The 26,702-nt window shown below is 40.1% G+C and overlaps 1 protein-coding gene across 1 annotated transcript in view; it reads right to left on the bottom strand.

The window, feature by feature from the left end:
• Positions 1 to 26,702, bottom strand: part of kif26ab (kinesin family member 26Ab) — a 208,250-nt gene that overhangs the window by 121,331 nt on the left and 60,217 nt on the right. The window contains exon 3 of the mRNA XM_063048063.1: positions 839 to 1,345. Coding sequence (XP_062904133.1) covers positions 839 to 1,345 — 507 coding nt within the window. The remainder of the gene's footprint in view (positions 1 to 838; positions 1,346 to 26,702) is intronic.

Genomic DNA, 26,702 nt, shown 5'->3' with positions numbered 1-26,702 from the left:
AGAGATTAGGATGACTCCTGATCCCTACACTGAGTCAATCTGTTTATCTGAAATCAGGTTTCCCTGATTAAATATTAGCATGACCAAAGCCGCCATCCTAGGTTCCTCAATTGCCTCCTTAGCATAGATTCTACATCTGAGATGATGAGAGGCATTGATCGTGAAGATGGCCAGAGGCTTTTCCACAGGACAGAACACTCGGTGGGGGGAGGGGCATAGTGTTAAGGTACTTGGAAGTAGGTACAGAGAGGATAACAGAGATAGGTTTTTCACACAGAGAGTGGTGAGTGCATGGAACACAATGCCGGCGACGCTGGTGCGGGTGGATACATTAGGGTCTTTTAAGAGGCTCTTAGATAGGTTCATGGAGTTTAGAAAAATAGAGGGCTATGCGGTAGGGTAATTCTAGGCAGTTTGTAGAGTAGGTTACATGGTCAGCACAACATTGTGGGCCGAAGGGCCTGTAACATGCTGTAGATTTCTCTGTCCTATGTTCTATCTCTCTCCAGCCACTGTCTTCTGTTAAACTAGTCCAATCTATAAGACTATATGACATAGGAACAGAATTAGGCCATCCTGTGTCTGTTTCTACTCCCTTTATCTTTCCAACACAAATAACATCCGCTTCAACATCACTATACCTATTCCATTCTCCACACCTGCCCTAACTCAAACTCTGAGAGGGAAACAGAATATGTTTTAGTTTAATAAATTGAGAAGTATCAAGCAAGTATTCATTTGTTTCCAACTTTTTTTTTGGAAATGCTAGATCCTTGAATTAACAAGCTTTAAATCTACAGATATTGTTTTCTTCAGAATTGAACAACAAATTACTCACCAGATAGGCATGAGGAAGGAAGTTGTTGACTCTGGAGATACTCCACATACCCTCAAGGTACTGCTGTGCCTGAATGGTGACTGAGTTCAGAGCACTGCTCAGACCACTGGAACCAACAGTTACTTGAACACTGGACTTTGAAAGGCTGCTTGTACCCTGAGACCAGCCAGATCCTTTCCGTCTCTCCATGCCATTTATTACATTTCCCGATTTTACAGGCTGTCTGCTCATTTGTCCTTTGACAAAGGGCCAATCTCTTTGTGAGGAAAGCGTGAGCACATTTTGGGAAGCATTGCTCGAAGAAATGGCGTTGGAACAGTGTGGCAACTCAGGTATGTCCTGACTGGATTCCTGGTCAAGATTATGGACCATCTGAATGGCTTCCTTTCGCAGCTGATTTAGGTGGGTTGCACAAATCTCACATCTGCTCTCACTTTCATTTCGACTTCGTTTTGAAGAGTCAGGCACTTGAAGCTTGTCAAAAATAAATGCAGAAAATCCTGGGTCCTGTAAACAGGAAAGAAACAGTAACTAACTTGGACTAATTGCAAATTATCCTTATTAGCTCCACAGTCACATTCCTGATGACATTAAATTTCCACAAATCTACATGTAGCTTTGACTCACAGACATAATTGATTCCTGAATCGTATCCATATGCAAAAAATAAAAATAATTATCAAAAACAAACTGATGCTGCTTGCATACCTGATAACTACCCATCTATTTACACTAATAATTAGCTCTGCATCAAAGAGTTGAGAGTAACTGTGTCTTTAACACTCAGGAGAGAATTTGGTTAGTGAGCCTTATTAATGAAAACATTAATATGTCACAAAGGAGCCCTTTTGTGCAAAATCTCATCAGAGGGAAAATAAGCCTCATAGCATTCTGAACAACTTAATGTCTACTGATAAATTGTTGTAGTATAACCCTTGCCCTTAGCAATGAATAACCCACCAGGTACATTAACAAAGACCTTGTTTTGAGAATATGTTTGGGCTTCCTGGTGTGCCAGGGCAGAGTGACCAAATTTTAAACAGCTCTGACCTAGACAGTTGTGGCATTGCCTGTGAACCTGCAAGCTATCAGTCACAGTTCTGTAGTTCACAGCCACCCTCTGAAGTGTGAAAATGCTTCCACTAAGGGGATGATTCAAAGGCAAATGCCACTTCTTTGCTGCTGGTTAATTTATTTTGTTCCTTTTGCAAGCAATCCCCTTAAACTTGTTTCATGGTTATTCAGTTTTCAGGGTCCCAAAGCCCTGTGCTGTCATTATTTTTCCACAGCGGCAAGATATTTCAGCTATCAGTGCAAAAACACTCAAGAGTCAGCCCCCTGTGTACGTTGGTGAAAGCTTTAGAAAGAGATTAAATCCTGCACAATATAAAGCTGCCACCAAAACTAATGCCACACATGGAAGCTGACCAACTAAAAGCTCTTATATCATGCCCCATGACAATTATAGGTTACAAAGGGGATAGCTAGTACAACCAGGGATACTTTTTCACCAAGCACAGGATGTCAGAGGCAACAATAAACAAAAATAATCCTCAACAGAAGATTTCTGAGTAGCATACCCTTGACCAAATATTCCCTCGGCAAAGGTCATAGTGACTGCAGGATTCTCATTTAAGTTACAAGCGCATTCAAAAAAAATCCTTTTTAAAATTATTAACACGGTTTAAGTAGTTGAAGTGTCATGCTCAGTAACCTTATATTCCATCAAAATTATATTAGGAGCCCCTCATATGTTGTAGATGAGCACACAAAGTAGGCCATGTTTCAATCATTGGTGTGGAGAAAATCTGTTGATCTAAGCCACAGAAACTACTGAGGCATTATAGTGAGTTTCCATGGCCCAAAGCTAGGGAGAGAAAAACAGGCAAGATTTCTTCTTCTTGATCAGTGGCCAGTGACATCTGCTGGAAAGCTCAATGTAACCTTCGTAATCAATAGACTTCTCACACTATTGCATGAGGTATGGCCACTTGGGTATTTGGTTTCTGAAGAAAACATGCCCATCATGAGTCAGCAATACCAGAAGAGAAAACGGAAGGACATGAGCAACACCAAGCTTAATTTTACAATCAATAAAGTAATCTTAGTGTAAAAGTCCCCATTCTAAATCAGGATTGAATACAGCATTAACTCTGCAATCCGAAATTGCAATCTATCTGAAGCACCAAGTCAAAGACTTTATATTTTAGAAATATTTTGGTAAATCTTTATTTTCAGTGATATCCGGCAATCCATTCAACTAGATTGCTTATTGAAGATATTCCATTGTGAACATTAATTTGGAATCAACTTCTAGCTGGTGCTTTGTTAAATTAAATGAATATCCATCACAGTTACTCAGGTCAAACCTCAAATTAAAAGTTGTTAATGCTGCTAACCACATTTCTTATATTAGACCTTGTCAACATTTGCTCTCTGGGCTTGTTCATTTTTAAATGTCACTTTGAGCAAGTTATGTACAAAGCCATTTGCCTTTTGCAATCTGTGCTTTCATTTCCCATCTCTAACCAGCTCCCTTGCATCCCCCAATACCAAAATGCACCGATCATTTTCCTATGCCTGGAAAAGTTTCTCTTGTGCCACGTATGAATTCCAATTTCCAAGTTACAAGAGGGCCTTCAGTCACCACAATATTTCCGTATCCAGATCTTAACTCACTCCCTAACTTCAACTTTATATTGCAGTCCCAAGATAAATAAGTACTTTCTCCTATTCAGGCTGTTCACCCTGACCCATCCATAAAATTTTTGGCTCAATCTAGATTGCACTCCTTGAGTTGCCCACGACACCTAATTAAAGCAGCAAACATATCCTTAAATTCTTCTATTGTTACATCTGTGAGAAGCTCACGAACCTCTTCGACATTAGAGTAGATACAACTGTTAGGTTCTCTCACATTGATTTTATGTTTTTGAACCTTCCTCCTCCTAAAATCTTCTTTAGTTTAAATTCCATGTTCCTGAATAAGCTTTGAACACATTGTGACATTTGTCTACATTCTAGCAGAAAGCTTACATAGGATGTCAACATTTGTCTATATTCTAGCAGAACGCTTACATAGGATGTCGCTAGTGCAGATTGGCTACCCAGTCTGGGCCCAAGGGGACACAGCTATGCATGATATAATATGCTGAAATATTTAGGTTGGATCAGGGCAGTTTAATACTTGATCCAGGTCAGCATAGTCTGCTTACTTTTACTGTTCCTTAATCCAGATGCACAAGTCAGCGTGTCATTTCTTTCTGGAAATGCCTCTGGCTTGGGTCGGGTATGGGAAAACTTAAGCACTTGGGGAGGGGTTCTGGTAGCTAGCCATGGTTGGGTCAGGTTTCAATATTATGGCTGAGCCAACCTGTAATTGTTACAGTGCCTTGAAAAAGTATTTAGCCCCCAACCCTTTGTTCACATAAATGAGTATTACAACCAGGGATTTTGATCATTTCAACTGAGAATTTTTATTTGTGAATCACATGCTCCTATTTTTCCCCCACACTAGAGCCCCAAACCAGGGAAAATTCTAAAGCATGAAAAACTAACAATTCAAACTAACAAAACTGAAACGTCAGCAGTTCAAAAGTATTCACCTCCAGTTTAAGCTTTCGAGCAGAGGCTAGCAGGTTCTTATCCAGGATCTCTCTGTATTTAGCAGCATTCACCTTCCCATCAATTCTGGCTGGATTTCCAGACTCTGCTGCTGAAAAGCCACCCCATTGCGTAATACTACCTCCTCCATACCTCCAGTGTACACTCTACCTCCAATAGGAATGCTATTACCTAGCTGATGTACAATATCAGATGTGTAATCTCTTATTTATGCCATACATGCTGCTAAAAAAAAGCATATCTTTGCCCGTAAAGACTTTGCAAAGCGTCACTTAGAAGATACTGCAACCTGGCACAGTCTGGGCAATTTTGCAAGGAGGAATGGGCACATCTTGCTCCATCACATTGTGCAAAGCTAGTAGAGACTTATCCAAAAAGACTACTGGCTGTAATAGCTGTGAGAGGTGGTTCTGCTCAGTACTGAGCAAAGGAGGATGAATACTTTTAAACTGCTGACATTTCAATTTTTCAATTTTTAGTTTACATGCTTCAGAAATTTCCTTTTTTTGGGGACTCTACTATGAAAAAGGGGAGCGTGTGATTCACAAATAAAATTTCTTAGTTAAATTGATCAAAATCCCTGGTTGTAAGACTCACTTATGTGAACAAATGGTTGGGGGCTGAATACATTTTCAAGGCGCTGTACCTAATGGTTTGCCTCTGTACTAAGATTTGATGTGAAAAGTAACAGTTCCATTCAAACTGCAGTCTGGCACATTGTGACAAGAAGTTGCGAAGCTTTTTGCCCTGTTCTATGATGCAATTCACACGCCTTTTTCCCTGTGCGTCCTTCCCCCCGCCCCGCCCCGCCCGCTGTGAAGGAAACTCACTTAATGTTTCTCCCACTTCGAAGGACATAAAGAATAGCTTAAAGAATAGGTGTGAAATGACAGAAACACGCACGAGTTAGGCAATTTCCGTTAACTAAATTCACAATTGAAATATCGCAGAGGTACCTACTTAACCTTAACAAGCCTGTGAAAATGCATTAATTTAATCTGTAAAAATATGCACCCTTCCATAAAAAGTTACACCTGGAGATCCAGAAAGGATAAGAACTTTAATGTATTAACTGCAGGGTGTCATCTCCCCTGTACACTTGTGAAGGTGAGAACATGTCACTCCTTGACTGAAAGCTTTTAAAGAAACAACAAAAATGTAGTGTGACAGGAGAGACAAGAAATGTGGGAAAGTCAGACTCATGTGGAGCACCGCAAAGCAAGAGATTATTGTAATGACATTTATCTATCAGCCAAGAAAACATTATTTTATCATATTTAATTTTTGAAAATTATCATCATTGTCAATAAGCAGGAAATTTGCCCAATAATGCATTCTGCTAACAAAAATATTGGTTTATATTTAGGAAATTGATGCCCTCCAGCATTAACAGAAAATGCAGAAGGTAATTGTTAATTCATAAATGATTGAACTGAAGAAACTTCACCTAACTTTTCTGTAAAATGAAAAAAAAGCAAAGATTTAAAAAAAACAACACAATTGATATATAAAACCTATTCTATTCTGGAATTTATTCCACTTACTTAACAACACAAATGGAAGTTCCATTAAATTCCTCCTGAGAAATGAATTTCAGAAATTAGGATTAGTAGAGAAGTGGCAATGAAGGAATCAATGAGATTAGGTGCCGATACATCTCCTGATAGGCCGAAGTTGAAGGTTTTGAGAAAACAGGATATAGCACTGGTAGATAGATTGATCTCTGGAGTTTCCTACATTCTGGAGGGCCTCACTAGATTTATTTTACAGTCAGTCTTCCGTATCCGCGGGAGACTGGTTCTGGGACCCCCCACAGATACCAAAATTCGCGGATACTCAAGTCCCTTGTATAAAAGCCTAAGAGAGCTCATAAGGGTGTTACGAAAAGCAAAAATAGCGTTCAGTGTTTGCTTTGCAGCGAGCTGTTATAGACGCAGTGCGCACCCTGAGCAGCGAGAGTGCTTTATCTCGATTTATTTTGTGCATCCGTTAGCAAGTTGTGTCCTAAGGTATCAGAAAAGCCTAAGAGAGCTCGTAAGGGTGTTACGCTTAGCGTAAAACTGGACGTAATTAAGTGTTTCGATCGTGGTGAACGAAATAAAGACATTGTGCGTGCGTTGAACTTGCCTGCGTCCACCATTCGTACTACTTACACGCAGAGAGAAAGCTTCTTGAGTGTTAATGGAGTTGCACTCATCCAGGCGATTGGCGAGTATTCCATTACACTCCTGACCTGAGCCTTGTCGATGGTGGACAGGCTTTAGGGAGTCAGGAGGTGAGTTACACGCCACAGAATTCCTAGCCTTTGACCTACTCTGGTAGCCGCAGTGTTTATATGGCTAGACCAGTTCAGGTTAACCACAGAAATTCATGTGGCAAGTCTACCCACACAACTGAATAAGGTATGGAGAATGGATATAGAAGTAGGGGAAAATTGTTCCGACATTGGTGGAAGAGAAAATGTTGGAATCGATTAGAGACCCCATAAAAGAACATATTTTTTAAAAAATCAACATTCACTATGAATAAAATAATTATGATGAGGACACTGAGTTTTCCCTGGGTCAGGTTTCTCAAACATTGTAGACTAAACTGGGGGAAACCAGAGCACCAAAAAGCCTTCACTAAAATTTGCCATAGAGCCAAAGAAAAGTTTGAATGAGGAGACTGAGTATGAGCATCCAAATTGAGTGATGATGCAAAGCTCGATGACAGACTGAATTGTAAGGATATTGAAGAGAAGCTTCGAAGAGACATAGAAAGGCTAAGTGAATAGGTAAGGGCAAGCCAGATGGAATACAAATAGAGACGTCCTGTAAGTGATTGAAAATCGTACACAAGCCTGAACTACACTAAACATTAGAATACAGCTACAGTAAGAAACGAGGAAGGAATGTAGTATATTGGCCTGAATTAGAAAAAATATTTGCATTTAAGAATAAAGACACCTTACTATGATAGTATGGAGCCCTGATGAGCCTGTATCTGGAATGGTGTGTGTAAGTCTAGTCTCCTTATCTACGGAAGGGTATACTTCTGATAGAGGGAATGCAATGTTATTCACCAGATTGATTGCTGGGATGAGGGGTATTGAACTATAAAAAGGAAACAAGCAGTCTGGACTTATGCTTTCTGTAGTTCAGAAGAATAAGAGATGATCTCACTGAAATATACAAAATTCCTATAGAGCTTGACATGGTCAATCCAGAAATAATGTTTCCCCTGGGTCAGTTGTCGAAATTCATCCAGACTAAATGTTGGGGAACCAGTGAACATGGAAAAAGCCTTCAATAATGTGCCAACTGCACAAAATTAGTACTTGAACTTTGCTCATTTACTCACCATAAAAGAGACTTAGTATTGCAAGAATGAGCATAACGAATCTGAGTTTGTAGATGATGTAAAGCTAGACAGGAGATTAAGAGGTGAGGAAGAGATGACCCAAATAGTTCTTAAAAAATAATCTACTACCAATTTTCCCAAACTTAATCATAACATTTCCTCCACAGAACATAATTCTGAGGTTCACGGAGTTTCCATATTTGCTCTCACAATGGCGACACCTCCCTTCCTAAGAGGCTGAATGCCTTCTATACACGATTTGTTGCAATGAATGATGTGATATCAAGGAAAGTCCTTTTCCCCCCTGAGGAACAGACACCCTGTCCAGCTGCAGTCGAGATGAAGAGGATCCCAGCCAGGTAAACCCACACCTGGTTGGATGCTGAAGAGTTGTACAGCCCAGATGACAGAGGTCTAAATTGAAACCTTTAATATTTCTTTGCAACAGTCCACTGTCTCTGCAAGCTCCAAGGCACCCACCATCATTCCAGTGCCCAAGAGAGTGATTGTCCTAAAACAATTACTGCCCAGTGGCACAGACCTCAACAATCATGAAGTGCTTTGAGCAGGTTGTAATGGATCATATAAATTCCCACTTTCCAGCTACATTGGACCCTTTTCAGTTTACCTACTGCTTATATTGGTGCACTGATGATGCCATATCCTCGGCCCTTTACTCTGTCCTGTCGCACATAGAAACGATGCCTTATATGCCAGGTTGTTTTCATCGACTTCAGCTCACATTTTACATGATCATCCTTCAGAGGCTGGTGGGTAACCTGTCCTCACTGAGACTCAGTACCCCTCTCTGTAACTGATCTTGGACTTCTTGACAGAAAGACCCCAGTCAGTCTGAATCAGCAGCAACATCTCAAGCACTGGTACCCACCAGAGCCATTCACACTGCTGACTCACAAATGCACAGCCAGATCCAGATCAAAGTACATCATTAAGTTTGCTAATGATACAACAGTGGTTGGCCTCATCAGCAAAAATGTGTTGGTATGCAGAGAGGAGGTAGAAAGGCTTGTCAAATGGTGTGAGAGCAACCCGCGTCTCAACATGGACAAGATGAAAGAGATGATTGTGGATTTCAGGAAGGCACAGGTCAACCACTCTCCATTGCACATCAGTGGGAAGAGCACAAAGTTTCTTTGTGTGCACACAATGGACAATCTAACCTGGACCCACGACACTTCCTCATCAGTCAAGAAGGCACAGCAGCATCTACATTTTCTGAGGAGACTGAGGCGTGCAAGGCTCCTCGCTCCCATTTTAACAACTTTCTACAGGGCCACCATCGACAGTGTCCTGTCTGACATCATCACTGTGTAGTATGGAAGCTGCAAGGCATCGACTACAAGACCCTTCAGGGGATAGTAAAGACCACCAAAAAGGTCACCGGAGTCTCGCTCCCCTCTATTTGTGATATTTCCTGGGCACATTGAGTACTAAGGGCCTGAAGCATTGTTGAGGATCCCAACCACCCATTCAACTATCTCTTTAACCCTCTACCAACAGGAAGGAGGTACAGGGGCATCAGGACCAGGACTGCCAGATTGGATAATAGCCTCTTCCCTCAGGCTCTGAGACCCTGACACCACCAAGGTCTCGTCACTAGGACAGTGAGCTGTTTACTGTTTACCTGTGCTGCACACTACATGCACTTTAAATTAAATTGTATTAACTTATTTGTGGCAATATTTTGTTTTATGTGCTGTGTGTGGTATATGTTCTGAGGCAGCACAATGGTCCAGAGGCACATTGTTTCATTTAGTTGTTTGTGCAGTCAGAAAACAATAAATTTGAACTAGAATAAATGCCCCTCGACTTTCTCTCATCGTTAAATATTTTTCCTGTTTTAAGCAGTTTACTTGACTATTGATTATTCACTCCCTTCACCATCAAAACACTGTTGCTACAACGTAACTATCACACAATACAGGATAGTTACTCACCCAGAGCAGTACACACACGATTCTGGAGAAACTCAGCAGGTGAGACAACACTGATGGAAATGAAAAAAAAACTGTTGATGTTTCAGGCCAAGGCCCTTCTTCAGGACTGGAAAAGTAGGGGGAAGATGCCAGAATTAAAAGGTGGGAGGAGTTGAAGGAGGACCAGCTAGAAGGTGATAAGTGGGTGGGAAAGGTAAAAGACTGGAGAAGAAAGTATTTGATAGGAGAGGAGAAGGAAAAAGGAGGGACACCAGCGGAATGTGATAGGCAGGTGAAGAGAAGAAGTAAGAGGCCAGAGTTTGGAATAGAAGAAGAGAGAAAGTGGAGGGAATTTTTTCTTTTTCTGGAAGGAGAAATAAATGCTCATGCCATCAGGTTGGAGGCTACCTAAACAGAATATGAGGTGTTTCTCCTCCAGTCTGAGAGTGGCCTCATCATGGCAAAAGAGGAGGCCATGAAGTTAGAAACCATAGACAAACTACAGCACAGAAACAGGCCTTTTGGCCCTTCTTGGCTGTGCCGAACCATTTTCTGCCTAGTCCCACTGACCTGCACACGGACCATATCCCCCCATACACCTCCCATCCATGTATCTATCCAATTTATTCTTAAATGTTAAAAAAGAACCTGCATTTACCACCTCGTCTGGCAACTCATTCCATACTCCCACCACTCTCTGTGTGAAGAAGCCCCCCCACAATGTTCCCTTTAAACTTTTCCCCCCTCACCCTTAACCCATGTCCTCTGGTTTTTTTCTCCCCTTGCCTCAGTGGAAAAAGCCTGCTTGCATTCACTCTCTATACCCATCATAATTTTATATACCTCTATCAAATCTCCCCTCATTCTTCTACGCTCCAGGGAATAAAGTCCTAACCTATTCAACCTTTCTCTGTAACTGAGTTTCTCAAGTCCCGGCAACATCCTTGTAAACCTTCTCTGCACTCTTTCAACCTTATTTATATCCTTCCTGTAATTTGGTGACCAAAACTGAACACAATACTCCAGATTCGGCCTCACCAATGCCTTATACAACCTCATGTTACTCTAGTATCATCGCCAAAACGTATAATCTTAACCACCTAGAAGGAGAAGGTCACGGTACAGGAGAACACCAGTCCCTGCAAGTTCCCCTCCAAGACACACACAGCATCTGACTTGGAAAATTATAACCTTCCGTGATGTTGGGTCCAAACCCAGGAATTCGTTATCTGGTAGCAATGAGTCTTGACAGCTGAAGGCACAGCCACCAACAATGAGTAATTCGCTCGAGGATAAGCAAGAGCCCAGAATTATAGAACACTGTTAACTCATACCATTGGAGGCTTGGAGCAGGTTACAGAGATAGTGCAGGGAAAAACATTTGAAAAAGGGATAAGAATTCTAAACTCAAAGTGTCACTTAACTGTGAGCCAATTTAAGTCAGCAAACACAGGATGGGTGTACTTGACTTGCTATGAGTTAAGATATAAGCAACATTATTTGCAAAAGATAGAGGCTGAGGACTATTGAATGATCAGGTCTAGCACTAACAAAGGCCTGGATGGGGGTTTCAGCAGCAAACGAAGCAAGGTAGGGAAAAGCCAGCCAATGCATGGAGGTGAAAAATTTTCAAACCATTACTGACCTATATGAGGTTAGAAAAGTTGTTTTGATTTAGAGAGAAAAATCTTTGAGATACATCCCGGTATTTGATTACTTTAGTTGATAACAGCTTCACATTAACTGAAACTTTCAGTGTGGCTCCACAGGGTTCAAAAGAAAATCGCTCAAAGGACCCAGGAAACTAATTTCTTTGTCATTTAAAATCCATGTCCTTATCTGATTCAGCCTTTCCGCTGTTGTATGAATTTCCCTCTTGCTCACATCAAATGTGAAAAACCACATCACAAGAAATGCATCTGACCCTTTATTTTGCTTAGTCCATTATACCAGGAGGCTGTCTCAATTCAAAATGATCAATATGCCTATTATAAAGAGATACACAACAAAATTGTTCACTTCTGCGCAATCACGTTAGCTATTTATAAGATCAGAGGACTTGAAAGTTCATAGAATGCACTGTACATTTTCTGTTTGTGAAGAGGTTTCCATGACACAATACAACCAAACACATGAAATCAGAATCACACCAACAGTTTGAAAGTGATGTAAGATTTTCAAACCAAAATTTCAAATTGCACACAGGATGTTTTATAATATGAACCATTATTTTTGCTGATCGATCTTAAAAGCACTCATGCCAAATAACTTGATACTGAGGGACAGCAGAAGGAGACTTTTAGACAACACTCCAATAGGCAATCCAGCAACACTTCACAACACTAAGGGGACTATATAATTAAAAGATATTGTTATTATTTGGTGCTAAAAAAAGAGGAGCAATTATTTATTTTCTAGTGTTGGTGGGTGGTGAAAGAGACTGCTTGCTGCAGCGTTGCCACGCATACCGGCTTCTGACAGCCTCGGCTGAAATCAGTTGAACTGACAAAGGTGACTGGAATTCAGTGATCTGTCTGAGCTTGAGAAAGGCAATATACAGTATATGCCAGCATTTTGTGCCTTGATTGGTTTTCAAAACCTCTTTCTGTAAAATGTGTACAGTTGATAGGGGTAAGTCTCATTCATAATGCAACACTGAAAACTAATTGGCCAATGTTCAGTTTCCATGCACAGAGGTACCAGAAGTCCTGCTAGGACAACATGAAGCTGTATTTCATGAGTCAAGAGACAGAAAGGAAGATTTGCTACATGGATCAATACATGGAGCACAGTTTAAAAAAATCTGTGTCTTTTCCTATTTGAAATGGGTATGAAGGCGGCCATGTTATTTAGCAAATGCAAGAAAATCCACAGATGCTGGACATCCGAGGCAACACACACAAAATGCTGGAGGAACTCAGCAGTTCAGTCAGCATCTATGGAAAAGAGTACAGTTGACATTTCAGGCCAAGACCCTTCAACAGAACTCATGACTCATCAGTCCTGGTTACTCTTCTCCATAGATGCTGCCTGGCCTGCTGAGTTCCTCCAGCATTTTGTGTGTGTATATTTAGCAGAAGTTCCACTTTCAAAATGGAATGGATGCAAAATTAACACAACTACAATGCCCAACTACAGGAAACAATACAAGTCTGACTTTTGCCTTGCTACCTTAGGCACGCCAGGGAGGATTTAGTCTGGTGTGAAGATAAAGTACACTTCTGCAACATTGCTTTAATGCACAAGGCAACATGGACCAGCAGCTACAATGCTGGAAAGATCAAAGCCACTGGGAATGGATGGAAACTAGGTTTTCACTCTGCAGAGAGTCAACCCCCATAAGGCAGCTGGGCAAAGACAACATCCCAGGCTGAGTAGTGAGGGAGTGTGCACACCAGCTCACTGATGTCCTCCCAGACATCTTCAACACTTCACTCATCTAGACTGCTGTCCCCACACACTTCAAATCAGCCTCCTTCATCCCTGTACTAAAGAACTCTACACTTTCAGTGTTAAAAAACTACTGCCCAGTGGCACTGACACCAATCGTCATGAAGTGCTTTGATAATGGCATATATCAAAAACTCTATTCCTACCACATTCACTCACCAATATGCTTGCCAACAAAAATTGTTCTACGACAGATGCCATAGCATCTGTCATGCATCTGGTCCTAACATACATGGAAACAAGGACACTTATGTCAGATTGCTGTTTCTGGCTTTCAGTTTGGCATCCAAAACTACTGTCTCACAGACCCCGGTGAACAAACTCCTACTCCTTGGTCTAAATACACTACTGTGAAACTGGGTGTTGCACTTCCTAATGAACAGACCTCAGACAGTCAGCATGCACAACCGCTCCAGTTCGGCATGCAACACTATTGTCCCACAGATCTTGATGAACAAACTGGCCTCTGACGGACAGGGTGCACAATCGCTCCTCCCTCCCTATAATCCTCAGCATGGGCACCCGGCCCCTAGGCCAGTGTGCTGAGCCCATTGCTCACGCTTGACTGCACAGCCAAACACTCAAGCAATCACATCATCAAGTTCTCTGATGACACAACAGTGTTGGTGCTTATCACCAACAACCATGAGACAACGAACAGAGAGGAGGTGGAAGAGCTTGGGGCCTGGTGCCAGGCAAATAACCATTCCCTTAATGTCACCAAGACAAGGAGATTGTTATCAACTTCAGGAGAATTCGCACCAGTCACACTCACACCCCCTTTACATCAGCTGCAACCCACACGAGGTGATGGAGGAACTCACCAGGCCACAAGCAGTTTCTAACTCCTGGGAGTGCCCATCACACACCAACCTCTCATGGCTCCAGAACACATCCTACACAAATCAAGGAAGCTCACCAACACCTCTGCTTTCTGAGGAGGCTGAAGTGAGCTGGACTTTGCACATCCATACTCACGACACTCTACTGACACTGAGTAGACAGCATCCTGACAAGCTGCCTCATTGCTTGGCATGGAAACTGTGCACAGAAGGCTCTACATCAGGTCGTCAAAACTGCCCAATGAGTCACTGGCACCAGCCCAGCCACCATCAAGGACATCTATACAGAGAGATGTTAGAGAAAGAGGCCAGTAACATCATGAAGGATCTCACACACCCTGGTCATGGACTGGTTGCCCCTCTCCCATCAGGGAAGAGGCTACGTGACATCCACACCAGAATCACCAGATTCAAAAAGAGTTACTTTCCCCAAACAGTAAGACGGATCAATACCTGCACCGCTAGTTTATTATTTTCTGTTAGTCACCTTATGAACAGCCTAGCATCACTTTATAGACATACATTCAATCTATGTATATAAACTAGCTTATGGATTTATATTTATTGTGTTTTTTGTTATTATTGTGTTCTTTTTTGTGTGTGTTGCATCGGACCCACAGTAACATTTTTTTGTATCTCCTTTACACTTGTGTACAGGAAATGACATCAAGCAATCTTGAACCACAAAAAAATATAAAAATAAGAACAGCAATAGGCCATCCAGTCCTTTGAATGAGCTCCACCATTTATTAAGTTCACAACTCATCTTCTACCTCAACACCATTTGTACATCCCAGCCTGTTGAAAGACATTGGAACAGCCTTTGGTCCAGGCAAGACATTTCCGATCTTTTCTAAGGCACCCAACTTTCTAGATCCGCCATCTGTCCAAGTATCCGCACTAGCATATGTTGGTGAGGAGATCAGCAGCAACTATAACACTGACAGGCTAAAACCAGCACCGTGCCCAGATGAGGTGAGTGCTCTGTGTCAGCTGGCAGCGGGATGGTCCCAGGGTGAAGTACCTGTACAGATTGCGCATCTGTTTTATCCTGAGAGGGTCACGGCAGGAGAAACTACATCAGTGTATATCTTGGCCACCATATGACTCTCCTTCACCATTCTTTCTGCTGGCGTTAGTACAACAGAAACTTCCTACATCAAATTAGTCAGCACTCCTGTCCGACCCAGAGACCAGCAATGGGTCACCTATGATGCAGCCAAGTCTTGGGGCCTGGTACTAGGTCCAGCTTCTGCTGTAAATGACCCAGCAATGTGTTGAGATGCCCTGGCATGCAGTTACCAGTGCTTAGGAACGTCTGGACCAGAGCAAACTTCTAACACATCTCTCCGCAGCTCAGTGTCTTCAAATGCAAGTGCAAATTCAAATTAAGGAAGGACTGAGTTTAGTGGTAACGATCCACACTGTCAAACAGCTCACAGATATCGTCAATCATCACCCAAGGAATGGACATTGTGTGGGGCGCTGGCCAGCAGCTGGTGCCAATGAAACCCAGCTTTAAGTCATTGCAACACCAGGGAGAAAGGTCAAGAAAAAGCAGAGAAGGCAACCTTTCCCATTCTAAATTCTCTCGGGAAAATAACAATTATTGCAAATGGCCCTTTTGTGCTAGTTTTGTGAATTTTGGAGATTAATCAAAAATGCAATTGATTTTTCTTAAGACAAATCAAATTGTCTGATAGAAATCCAATAAAATGTTGTCTTAAATGTCCTTTGGATGCTCTGATGAATAAATAGCTTCTACGTTTACACGGAAATAAAGAGAAGTATGTAGTCACAGTATCTAGGTTTTGAAACAAATAACTGCATTGCAGCCTGCTGCCTTATAAATCATGGTTTTTCTGTCAAGGGGTGGTCTCCTCCTCAGATTATTTTTCTTCGAGCAATGTCCAGAATGAAAGATATAATAATCGATGTAGTTACACAGTAAACATTTGGACAGCAGTGATTTATTCCCACATGAAACCTGATGGTAGAATCAATGAGAAAGTGACTTCGTGCATTCCAATTTAATAAGTATAAATCACTGACCAGATTCAGCTGACATATTTTTAATATTTTACATATTAAAATTGAGCTGTTTCGTATTAGAATCAGCTAATACTTCAATGTCATTCATCTAGAGTGCCAACTTCACATCATCTCAGCCGCACCCGTACTATGCTTTATGCAGTTGTATCACAACTGTTCTGTGGAGGTTCAAAGATTAAAGGAAGGGATTAGATTTTATTCGTCTTTGTTCAGGTACCCATGTTCTTCCAGAGTCAGCCAAAATCCACACTCCTTAAACTGGAAATATTAATAAAAAGAAAGTGCCCATAAGGTTAGAGTAAAAGAACAGGAAACTGGGATGAAACAGAACCAGTGAAGTGCTGATTTCCAGAATATTTTCTTTCTTTATCAATCTTTTTATTAGTATCGTAATGATAAAGATTAAAATAACATAGTAATCATACAGTCATTGTTGTAATTATCATATATAAATATAAACCCAGTTAATACATGGGATATTAAACCTCCCAATCTTATAGGATACAAATACTATATATAGACAATTTAACATGAAAAAGGAAAAAAGAAAAAAATAATATACCCCCCCAAAAAAACTAATCTAACAAGATAGACCAACTAAACTACAGAAAGAAAAAGACATGGGCTGTTGTGAAACATCAAAAAAAAAAGAACCATTAGTGTCGTTGACTCCGCTCCCTTCAACATATACTAAAAAGAAATAGAGTAGGTTTGGAAAAGGTCAAATTACATCATATGGAAGTATTGAATAAATGGCCTCCAAGTCTTTTCAAATTTAATAGAGCGATCATAAATAACATTTCTAATTTTTTCTAAATTTGAACGCAACATAATTTGAGATAACCAATGAAATGTGGTGGGGGGATTGATCTCTTTCTAATTCAGCAAAATGAATCTTCTGGCCGTTAGTGTTACGGTTTCAGTTACAGTTTAAAGTAGTGCATAGGGTTCATATATCTAAGGATAAATTAGCTCGTTATTACTCTCATATAAATCCTATATGTGATAGATGTCACTCCAAGATATCCTCTTTAACTCGTATGTTTTGGTCATGTCCTCTTTTAAAAAAAACTGGAAAGGTATCTTTGATATTATTTCAATTGTTTTGAGTATTGATTTACCACCCCACCCTACTACTGCAATTTTTGGTTTACCAATGATAGAACCAAATCTTTTATCATCTTCAGCTTGTCGGACAATTGCATTTCTTATACTAATGGCCAGATTTCCAGAATATTTTAATGATGCGACAGTAGCCATTTAGGAGTTTCTACAAATTTAGGAGCACACATAGTCTATGAATGTAAATTTCTTCTTCTGAAAAAGACTGAAACAAATGTTTTTTCATAAAATCTGGTAAATTTCTTTTTGTTTATTTATAGTTTATTTTTAACTAAAATTATTAAATCTCAATCCGATAGTTGTCTGGCTTCACAGAGGCATCCTCCTCAGCCTATCATGCTTCTTTTCCGTCTTTTCCAGCTCTGAATTCTGGTTCTTTGATCATAAACTTTCAAACTGTTTTCCTTCTTATAGATGCAACCTGACCAGTTAAATATTTCCAACACTTTCTGCCCAAGTGGAATGGTGCTCCACTGCTCCTCTACTCAGTTTATGCTGTGAAGTTCCATGGTGAAGATGAATGCAAGGTCTTCGTGGTATTAGGCATCCCATTAACGTCAGAGCTTTCAGAAGACAGATGGGGTAAGCATAAGCATGACGTGTAGAAGGATTGGACACTGATAAAGGGGGAGCTTCAGGAGCTGGAGGATCCCTTTTTTCCTAGCAGGTCTCATCAAAACAAAAGAGATTTGGCTTTTACCCAGTTCACATCCTCCTAACTCAGTCCAACTACAGATCTCATCACAGTTGCTTCACACATTCAGAAGGCTTAACACCTTGCCTGGAGCTAGTTTTGACAGCCCAGTTCTTGGGTGACGGGAAATTTGTCACAGGCAGAACAGGAGAGTTGTTCACTGGGTTCCATTTTCACTGAGCTGAGGCATGAGAATCCTGCCTACCCACAGTAACTTCTCACTCACTGAACTCATTGACGGCAATAAAGATAATACAGGAGATTCTTAAGGTATATACAGCAACTATGAGCACATTCTTCTCACCATGAATGTTATCAGTACAAGGCTGGTTAACCACACTGACTCTTAATTACAACTTATCTCAAAATGGGAAGTGCTGATTTTAAGGAAGCATTGCAGGGTAAGACATATGAAGTATGTTTTAGAGTCACTGGCATTACTAATGCCACATTTAAAACTATAACTACTTCATTAAATTATATAATTAATATCTACATCACTTTACATTCAGTAATATCAATAGTCCTTATCCCAACAGAGAGGCTGATTTCATTTATCAATCAAAAAGTGATTTGAAACTCCAAAACATAAGACTAATAGAAAGAAAAAAAGAGAGGAGCCCAGGAGAACGTGTCTTCATTTTTACTTCAAGCGAGGCGCACACATGACACTGCAGTGCGATGAAGTATGCCATTCACGTACCATTACCAAAATATTAAATACACAACACTCCTCCCTGCTTAGCTATAAAATCCAACTCAATATAGAATGCATTTCAACTATATACATAGTATCTAATACAACTGCTATAGAGACATCCACAGCATAATACATTTTAAATTGTCACATTCAAACCTAAAGATTTAATCGCTGTAGAGGATTTCCTACACTTGCGGACAATGTCTTTCCTGACAAGGTGTGGGGGTGGGGGGTCACTCTGCTGGGCAGGTGAGACTTGTGACTCAGAAACAATCTCATCTTCTGGGGCCTCCTCCATGGTGGTTGTAGGGCTTGACTCTGGGACTACAGGAAGTAGTTCTATGAGCTCTGGATACCTTTCTTCTCCTTTCTCCAAGATGTTCTTGACATCTTCTGGATGTGTTGCCATCCGAAACAATACACGGCAAGCTGCTCGATCGTTGATCTATCCCAGACCACCAGACAAAGCTTCGAGCCAACACTTCCATTTTGACCACGCCAAGATGACTGACTTGTAGCTCCTCCAACACATGGATAGAATAACAACTCTGAATGCCCATATAAGGAAAACCCCATCAAGGGCAAGTTCATCCTAGCCCTGGTACAAATGGGGGAATTGAAACCTCTGCTGCATATTCCAGCCATTTTGAGTTGCCATGTTGACCTGAGATAGTGTGGGCTTTCTTCTGGTTTCCCTTTGCATTATCTATCCCATAATAGGGAGACATTTAATTTGCATTAGGGAGAATGCATCATGAGGAGTGTCCGCTTTTGTAAATATTTTCATGTGTTTCCTTTTCCATGGGTAAACAGGAAAATCCCTCATTATTCCCATGATTAGTTGTCCTCTTGAATTCAATCTTGTAATTGTGTCCTCCAAGAAACAGAACTCATCTCTGAATTCATACTGCTGCTGTTGGTGGAACACCCTTCTGTGGACTGAAAATGGACGCCAGTGGCTGATGATCAGGAATGAGGGTAAACTCTCTCCCATACAAGTACTGCTTGAACCATTTTACACCCCAAACCAGACTCAAGTCTGGTTGTGATCTGAACCCATAATATTCTAATCTTTTTAACATTGTCTTGAGACTTTGGAGGTATTCCTTGTCATCCTCACTGGTAACAATGATGTCATCCAGGTAACACTGAGTGCCCTGGCAGCCTACAATACCTGGTCCATAGCTCTCTGCCACAGTGCAGGTGCAGGTGCTACTCAAAAATAAGCCTATTATAAAATAAAGCCCTTTGTGAGTGTTCATGGTGAGAAACACTCAAAGCTTCTTCCACCTCCATCTGTAGGTAGACCTCAGCTAAGTCCACTTTGCTGAAGTGTTTCCCTCCAGAAAGGTTTGCAAAGATATCCTCCATCCTGGGCAGAAGGTATCGATTTACTTTCATTACTGGGTGATGGTGACATTAAAATCACCACAAATCCTGACAGACCCTTTCTTCTTGGTTACTGGGACCACTTGTATTGTTCATGGGCTCAACTCACCCTTGGAAAGAATCCCATCAGCTCACTGGCTTCTTATTACGGATGGTATAAGGAACCGGATGTGCTTTATAAAACTTGGGCGTGGCATTTTCATTTAACACTGATTTACCCTTGATATGTTTGAGCTTTCCAATGTCATCTTTGGATCTGCTGTGGCATCATCCAGTACCTTCCTTAATAGTTGACTCTACTGCAGGGGATGTGAGATGCAAATAGTGGGACGAGACTTCCTGACAGACCTGAGCCGGAGCATTTCTAACATGCCATTTAAAGGAGGCGATGCTAAAAACAAGTAGCAAAGGACATGAACAAGATTTGAAAGCAACGATGAATGAGACAGTGAAACCATGAAGGTAAATGTTAAGGCCACGAGTGCCACCTGACATTATTCAGAGAGTCATTAAACTGGAAGGAAAAATTAGCTTTGGTTTGGGAATAATGATGTTAGCCACAGCTGGAATTGTCTGTAAAAATGCATTGTATCATGGCTATGAAGAGGCCAAGATGCTTGTCCGATAGCATAATGGCCCAGTCTAAAATTCAAGAGAAAGTTTCTTCAAATCCAGCCTAAGAATTTTAATACAATTTATAAAAGAATATATGACATAATAAATTAATGCTACATAAAAAGACCATTAAAAAAACCTTATTGGTTCACTCCTACCTTTCAGGAAAAGAAAACTGCTTCTCTACCCTGTCAGATATACTTGTGATTCAAGATCAAAGCACTTTGGTCAACTATTTAGATACCTCCTCTTCACTTCTTCCTATTCTGTCCCAGGTCTGAACACACTATTCTGAAGTGTAAGGCACGTTGGGGATGTTTCCATTATGTTAAAGATCCTCCACAAGTTGTTATTTTGTTTTCAGATAGGAGTCAAGTTATGAAGATTTAGACACTGAAATTGTTAAGAGCCATACTTTGGCAAATACTTAATTTTTAAAAAAAACTAATAACAAGCAATAGCTCTTGCAAACAGAAACCAGTAATGAGCTTGTTTAGAAACAGTCCAGAAACCTGAACACGTGTCAACCTTTAACAATTGGTATAGCTTAATAATTGTACAATAGATCACTGGCTTGTATTAATCACTGTAAAGGAATATTTGAGATAGTTTCACTGGGAAACTACTTCTAACATTGTCTGAATAGAACTCAGTTCAACATGAGACAAATAACACCTGTATACACAGGTTTTTCTGGAAAGCTTTTAATGTTATTGGGTTATATTCCATTAACTGAATTGCTAAAAGCACCTATTCATCACTAATCAATCATTCTGTTATCACTTCTATCTGCACACTGTTGATCTTGGCAGTTCTGAACACTACTCAGCTCACTGTAGCTCTTCAATGATTGTACTCTACAAACGTAAAATTGGTTCATTGGTTAGTACGAGATCAGGTACCTGCAGGTAATTCCTTCTTCAGCACAATTATCATTGTCAGAATATAGTTGCTACCAGGTCTGATCTTCATGAGTATTAGAAGTATCTACACATTTGATTCCAATAGCTAACATAGTGCACAAACTTACAGTAAGTCTTTATAAATACAGTAAGTATTTATTATGTTGGTGAATTAAATAAGAAAACTAATGTATTGTACGCATCTCAAACTAGTAATCTGTGCACTGGAAGTTGATCAATAACTCAGTCAGGCATATTGTCATCACAAAAGGTGTTTAAAGTATTTTATAGTTGCACTATCAACAAACGGTAAAACTGACGATGAAGGCAATTAAATGAGACAAAGACCCGAAAATTGAAGCTGTCAATTAAATTTTACCTCAGTTCAAAATGTTTTGAAATTAAGACTCTTTCCTGTTCTGATTTCTATATTTTAGAACAATGTACAGTACTGTGAAAGTATAGTACAGAACTTAAGCACCCCAGGTTTTTTTCTATGGTTTCAAATGGTACAGCCTCAACAGAGCCCTGATCAACATCATTGAGGCTGCATGGGATTACCCGAACAGACAGAATCAAGCAAGACAGCCAGCGTCTGCAGAAGAACTGTGGCAAGTTTTCCAAGATGCTTGGAGCAACCTATCAAATGATTTTCTTATAAAAGCGCACGACAGTGAACCTAAGAGAATTGATGAAGTTTTAAAGTCAAAGGGTACTCACGCCAAATGTTGACTTGATTTAGTTTTTTTTACTGTTTACTGTTCTTTATAGTTTTTTTCAATATTTGGAAACTTTTCATTTCATTATTTCTTAAAGCAGCTTCGCTTTACAGAATTTTTTACATGTGCCTAAAATTAATTTTTGCACAGTATTGTATGTAAAAATCTTAAGCTCAGTTTGCTCTGAGTAATGAGTACAGCATGATTTGTACATCATGTATTTCCTACTACAATACTACCAAATTTCCAATCTTTTTTATATATATATATATATATATATATATATATATATATATATATATAAAAGCACACAATCTGAATCCAAAGCTGCCAGGAATCATGTTTTCCAAGAAGCTTGATTCTTTATATATTGTTTTGTTGTGGATTTTTGTGATTGTCAATAACTTTGCATCCACCTCCATAAATACAGGTCCAATATACAATATAGGCATTGGCACCATCCTCTTGCCAGGACCAGTTGAGGATTTTCATTTGATCACAGTCTCCTTGTCCCATTTGTGTCACCCATGCCATCTGATTCAGTGATTCCTGCTGCAGAATGCACGTGTATCAACATTAGGTCTTGAACTGGTTTAAGCCTCTGCTGAGGATTGTAGTAGAACCTACTACTACCTAAACTCGGTTGATTATATAGAATGCACTGAAGATCACCAGTCTGTAAAAATGGAACACTATGGGAATCAGTACTTTAATTTTCTGAAGGAACACATGATCTTAAACTTCTCCACTTCCTATCTTACTTGAGTTTGCTACTGTCATATGGAAGGTCAAATTTTCCAGACCCTCTTGAAACATAACCCTTGGTCATTGAACATTTGTTTCTCCTGTCCATATTTACCTCCATGTAAGTCACTTCCATTCCCTACATAAATATTAATTATATGTAAGTTAAAAGCTGTTGTAAATATTGTTTACAGATTATAGGCTTTAGTCAGGAGCAGCTGTGGCTTGTCAACCATATGGGTCTTTGATAGCTATTCTGAAGCTACTGTTACGTCTCTGAATGGTTCAAAGTTGACATGGTAATTTCTATGTACCAAGAGGTTATTATCAGCAAAAGGGCATCATAATTCATCACTCACAGTCCTAAAGACAAATCTTCAAAAAGACAAGCATTGCTTCAAATTACTCTCCATTGTGAGCAGCTGTCAAACATCAGCACTGCCAACAAAGTGCACGTTTTTATTATATAGTCATTTGAAACCTATGTTTGTCACAAGGTAGCTTCTTGAAGAAACATTTAACCACTTACATCAATAGCCTAATGCTCAAACTAATTTGTACTTGCATCTCATCTCAACAGATCTGGTCTGCTACAGGTTTCAGGTGAAACTGTCAGCACTGCAATTCCTTACCGGGTGCAAGATGTAGGTTTCAATCCTATAATCGGAAATGATCTTTAGACAACAGGATTCCCATCCATTCCACTTGCCAGTAAGAAGAGGGACTGACAAAATTTATCTTTTTAACTTACTACTTCATTCCTTCTGGCTGGCATTTTAAGTGCTTCCTTGATTTAGGAGTCTGAAGACATGCCAATCGAGGTTCTATGTAATCTCTGGATCGGAAACAGATGTCCCACAGAGTAAAACTGTGCTCTGAGCATCAACTAACTGGTATCCAATTTAATGAGCATTCAGACCATAGAGATGTGTGTTAAGCTGTGTTTGGTATATTTCTATCACACTCCCAGGTTGCCTGGTTATCTTTTCCCCATAACCAACCTGATTAAGTGGTTTACCGATAGTACTGTGCTTTGAATGCAGAAACACATGGAAAATGATTAACAATAAGGGACCTCAACGATTATGTCAAGCAGCAGATAGGTCTTTTTGAAGACACCAGATGCAGAACAGGATGCTTGTAGGAAGTTGCACTCAAGTCTCAGGTCTGATAGAATGAGTCACCTGTTGTATACTCAGGCAGCCTCCTGTAACAAGACCGGCTGCCTGCTGGCCCCAGTGGTCAAGCCATACCACTGCTGTCAAAATCAACATGAAATCACGAGAAAGTAGCAGCAGCTGAGATGATCAGCACGGCAAACCATTGCAGGATCACACTACAGATCGTGCTTGGGTCACGGAGCCTGCGAAAATACTTACTAGCACATGGGAAGCTCCACCTCTTGGATGAAAGGTGACATGCAGTACGCAATAACAAAAATGATAGAACCTAGCATAGACATAGTAATCCAAAACTTTGAAATTATATTAAATTTGGAGAGTTACACTACCTATAGTTATAAAGTTACCAAATATAACTGCATTGAAGGATTATCAGCTTTCCAGTGAATTGTTCTGAAGGTTCTTATGAGGGTTAATTTAAAATTATGTTTTACTCAATACAATTGCTACATATAATCTCTGAATACAGTTTGTTCTATAGAAATTATTCACTGATTGAACTTCAGAAAGTAGCAGTACTTAAAAATGTATGGTGCAAATCATCTCCATTATGGAACAATAATCACTTTCTATCTGGGGGAAACCATTCACTAACAGAACTTGGGAGGTTAAAAGTATTACTACTCTTCAAGATATTAATGGGGCAAGTGCTATCCTTAGCTTTCAAGAACTGATATCTCGATATAATATTGATAAACACTCTCTTTTCTTCTACTTTAGAGTAAGATCAGCTTGTAAAGGCTATGGCATTCCCTGGGGGTCAGATTTAAAGGTCTATCCCATTTTAAGTTGGATACAGAGTGCTCCAGGTGTCATATATCCATGATAAATAGTGTCATATATCCATGATAAATTAAACTCCCAGAAATATATGCCCACATCAGGAATGAAAGCCTGGGATAGGGACATATCTGAATTGGGACAAGACTTAGACTGGGATGCGATTTGGGATAAAGCTGCCGGTGCTTCAAAAAACCCAAATCATCGGTATATACACTTGAAATTTTGTCATAGAGCATATTTAACACTAAGAATTAGACATCAAATGGGACTGGTTCCTGACCCATATTGCTCATTTTGCCCCCATGGAGCCATTGGCTCTTGTATACATGTTGTATGGGAATGTCCAGGGGTTTTTGGTTTGTGGGGGAAGGTTATCGGTACTCTTACAGAACTTACGGGGGTACAATTACCAATGGACCCCGCTGTACATCTTCTAAATGATGACTCCCACCTTTCCCTTACGGAAAAAACACACAGTCTGGCTGGCTGGCCTGACTGCAGCTAAGAAGAAACCTCCCCATGATATTTCAAATACTCACTGGCTTCGGAGCTTTTTGGACATTTCTTATCTGGAACTTTCATCAGCGAGAGTAAATGATGCACGACCAAACACAATCTTAATGTGGACAAATTTGATATCTAACTTAAAAGACCTTTTGTTAAAATAGGAATGCTTCGTCTGTGTATGCACTACTATTCAGTTGGTTGGTGGAGGGGAGAGGGATGAAGGGGGGATGGTGATGAAGGTTGGGGGGTGGCTGGGTTAAACAGTCAAAATGTAATTGGCAACTGGTTGTATTGAATGCAGTTTGTTGGTGTTGCAATAAAGTCAGTAAAAAAAATTTAAAAAGGAAGTAGCAGTACATTATCTATGTACTTTATATTTACAGTTATGAGAAAAGTTATTTGTTTTCTTTATAAAAGCTGGCCACCGTTCCAGACTGTATCCAATACTTTGCATGCGTTCTGATGCAGTGTTATCTTCCTTCCTCTTCCTTTGAAGCTGTAGATTGATCAAATAAGTGCTGCACTTCAATGAATGCTCCAAATGGCATTGAAGTTTAGTTGCAATTAAACAACCATTAAGTCTACATCAAAGCAGTTATTAGCCTTGAAGAATAGATCTAACCACCTTCTTGTAAGGGACTATACACTTTTCCAAGCAAAAAAAATTGTGCTTTATAAGAGTGGCCAAGCTTTCCCATTTTTAAAACAATTTGTAGAGATTTTTAAGTGATTTACTTTATTCAGCAAGAATGTGCTTTAATGGCTCACTCTTGCCTCATTAGTTAAAGGTTATGGATTTAAGCACCAGAATTTACAGTCAAGATTCAACACAGTTCTGAAAGGATGATCCTGACCACAGGCAATCATTAGCCAAGACTCCAAGGGAACATGTCCATCCAATTGCTAATATTATGACTTTTACATCTATCTGAGAGGACATTTTGCTGTATCAATTTAAAACACCATATGTCAGCAGCACTTCCAAGAGTACAGCATTCCATACACACCAGAAACTCTCCCAGTCACATTTCCAAGGATTGAGGCTTGCACTCAAATCTTCTAGGCGAAAAGCAAGTGGAGGTCCACGAAGTTGCAGCCAAAAAGTAGAAAAGCCTAACTCTGATTTAATTTACATCTAAATTTGGTTGGTTACAATTAATAGGATACTTTATAAGTGGCACCAATCAAACAGAAGCTCTGACGTTCTAATTGGACAATCAGAAAAAAGCAGCTGCATTGTGCACTACACAAGTTTCCAATG

The sequence above is a fragment of the Mobula hypostoma genome, chromosome 1, assembly GCF_963921235.1.
Source record: "Mobula hypostoma chromosome 1, sMobHyp1.1, whole genome shotgun sequence".
In the NCBI taxonomy this organism is placed as follows: domain Eukaryota; kingdom Metazoa; phylum Chordata; class Chondrichthyes; order Myliobatiformes; family Myliobatidae; genus Mobula; species Mobula hypostoma.
Note: the sequence above shows the minus strand (reverse complement) of the source record. Positions and strands in the feature narration are given on the sequence as shown.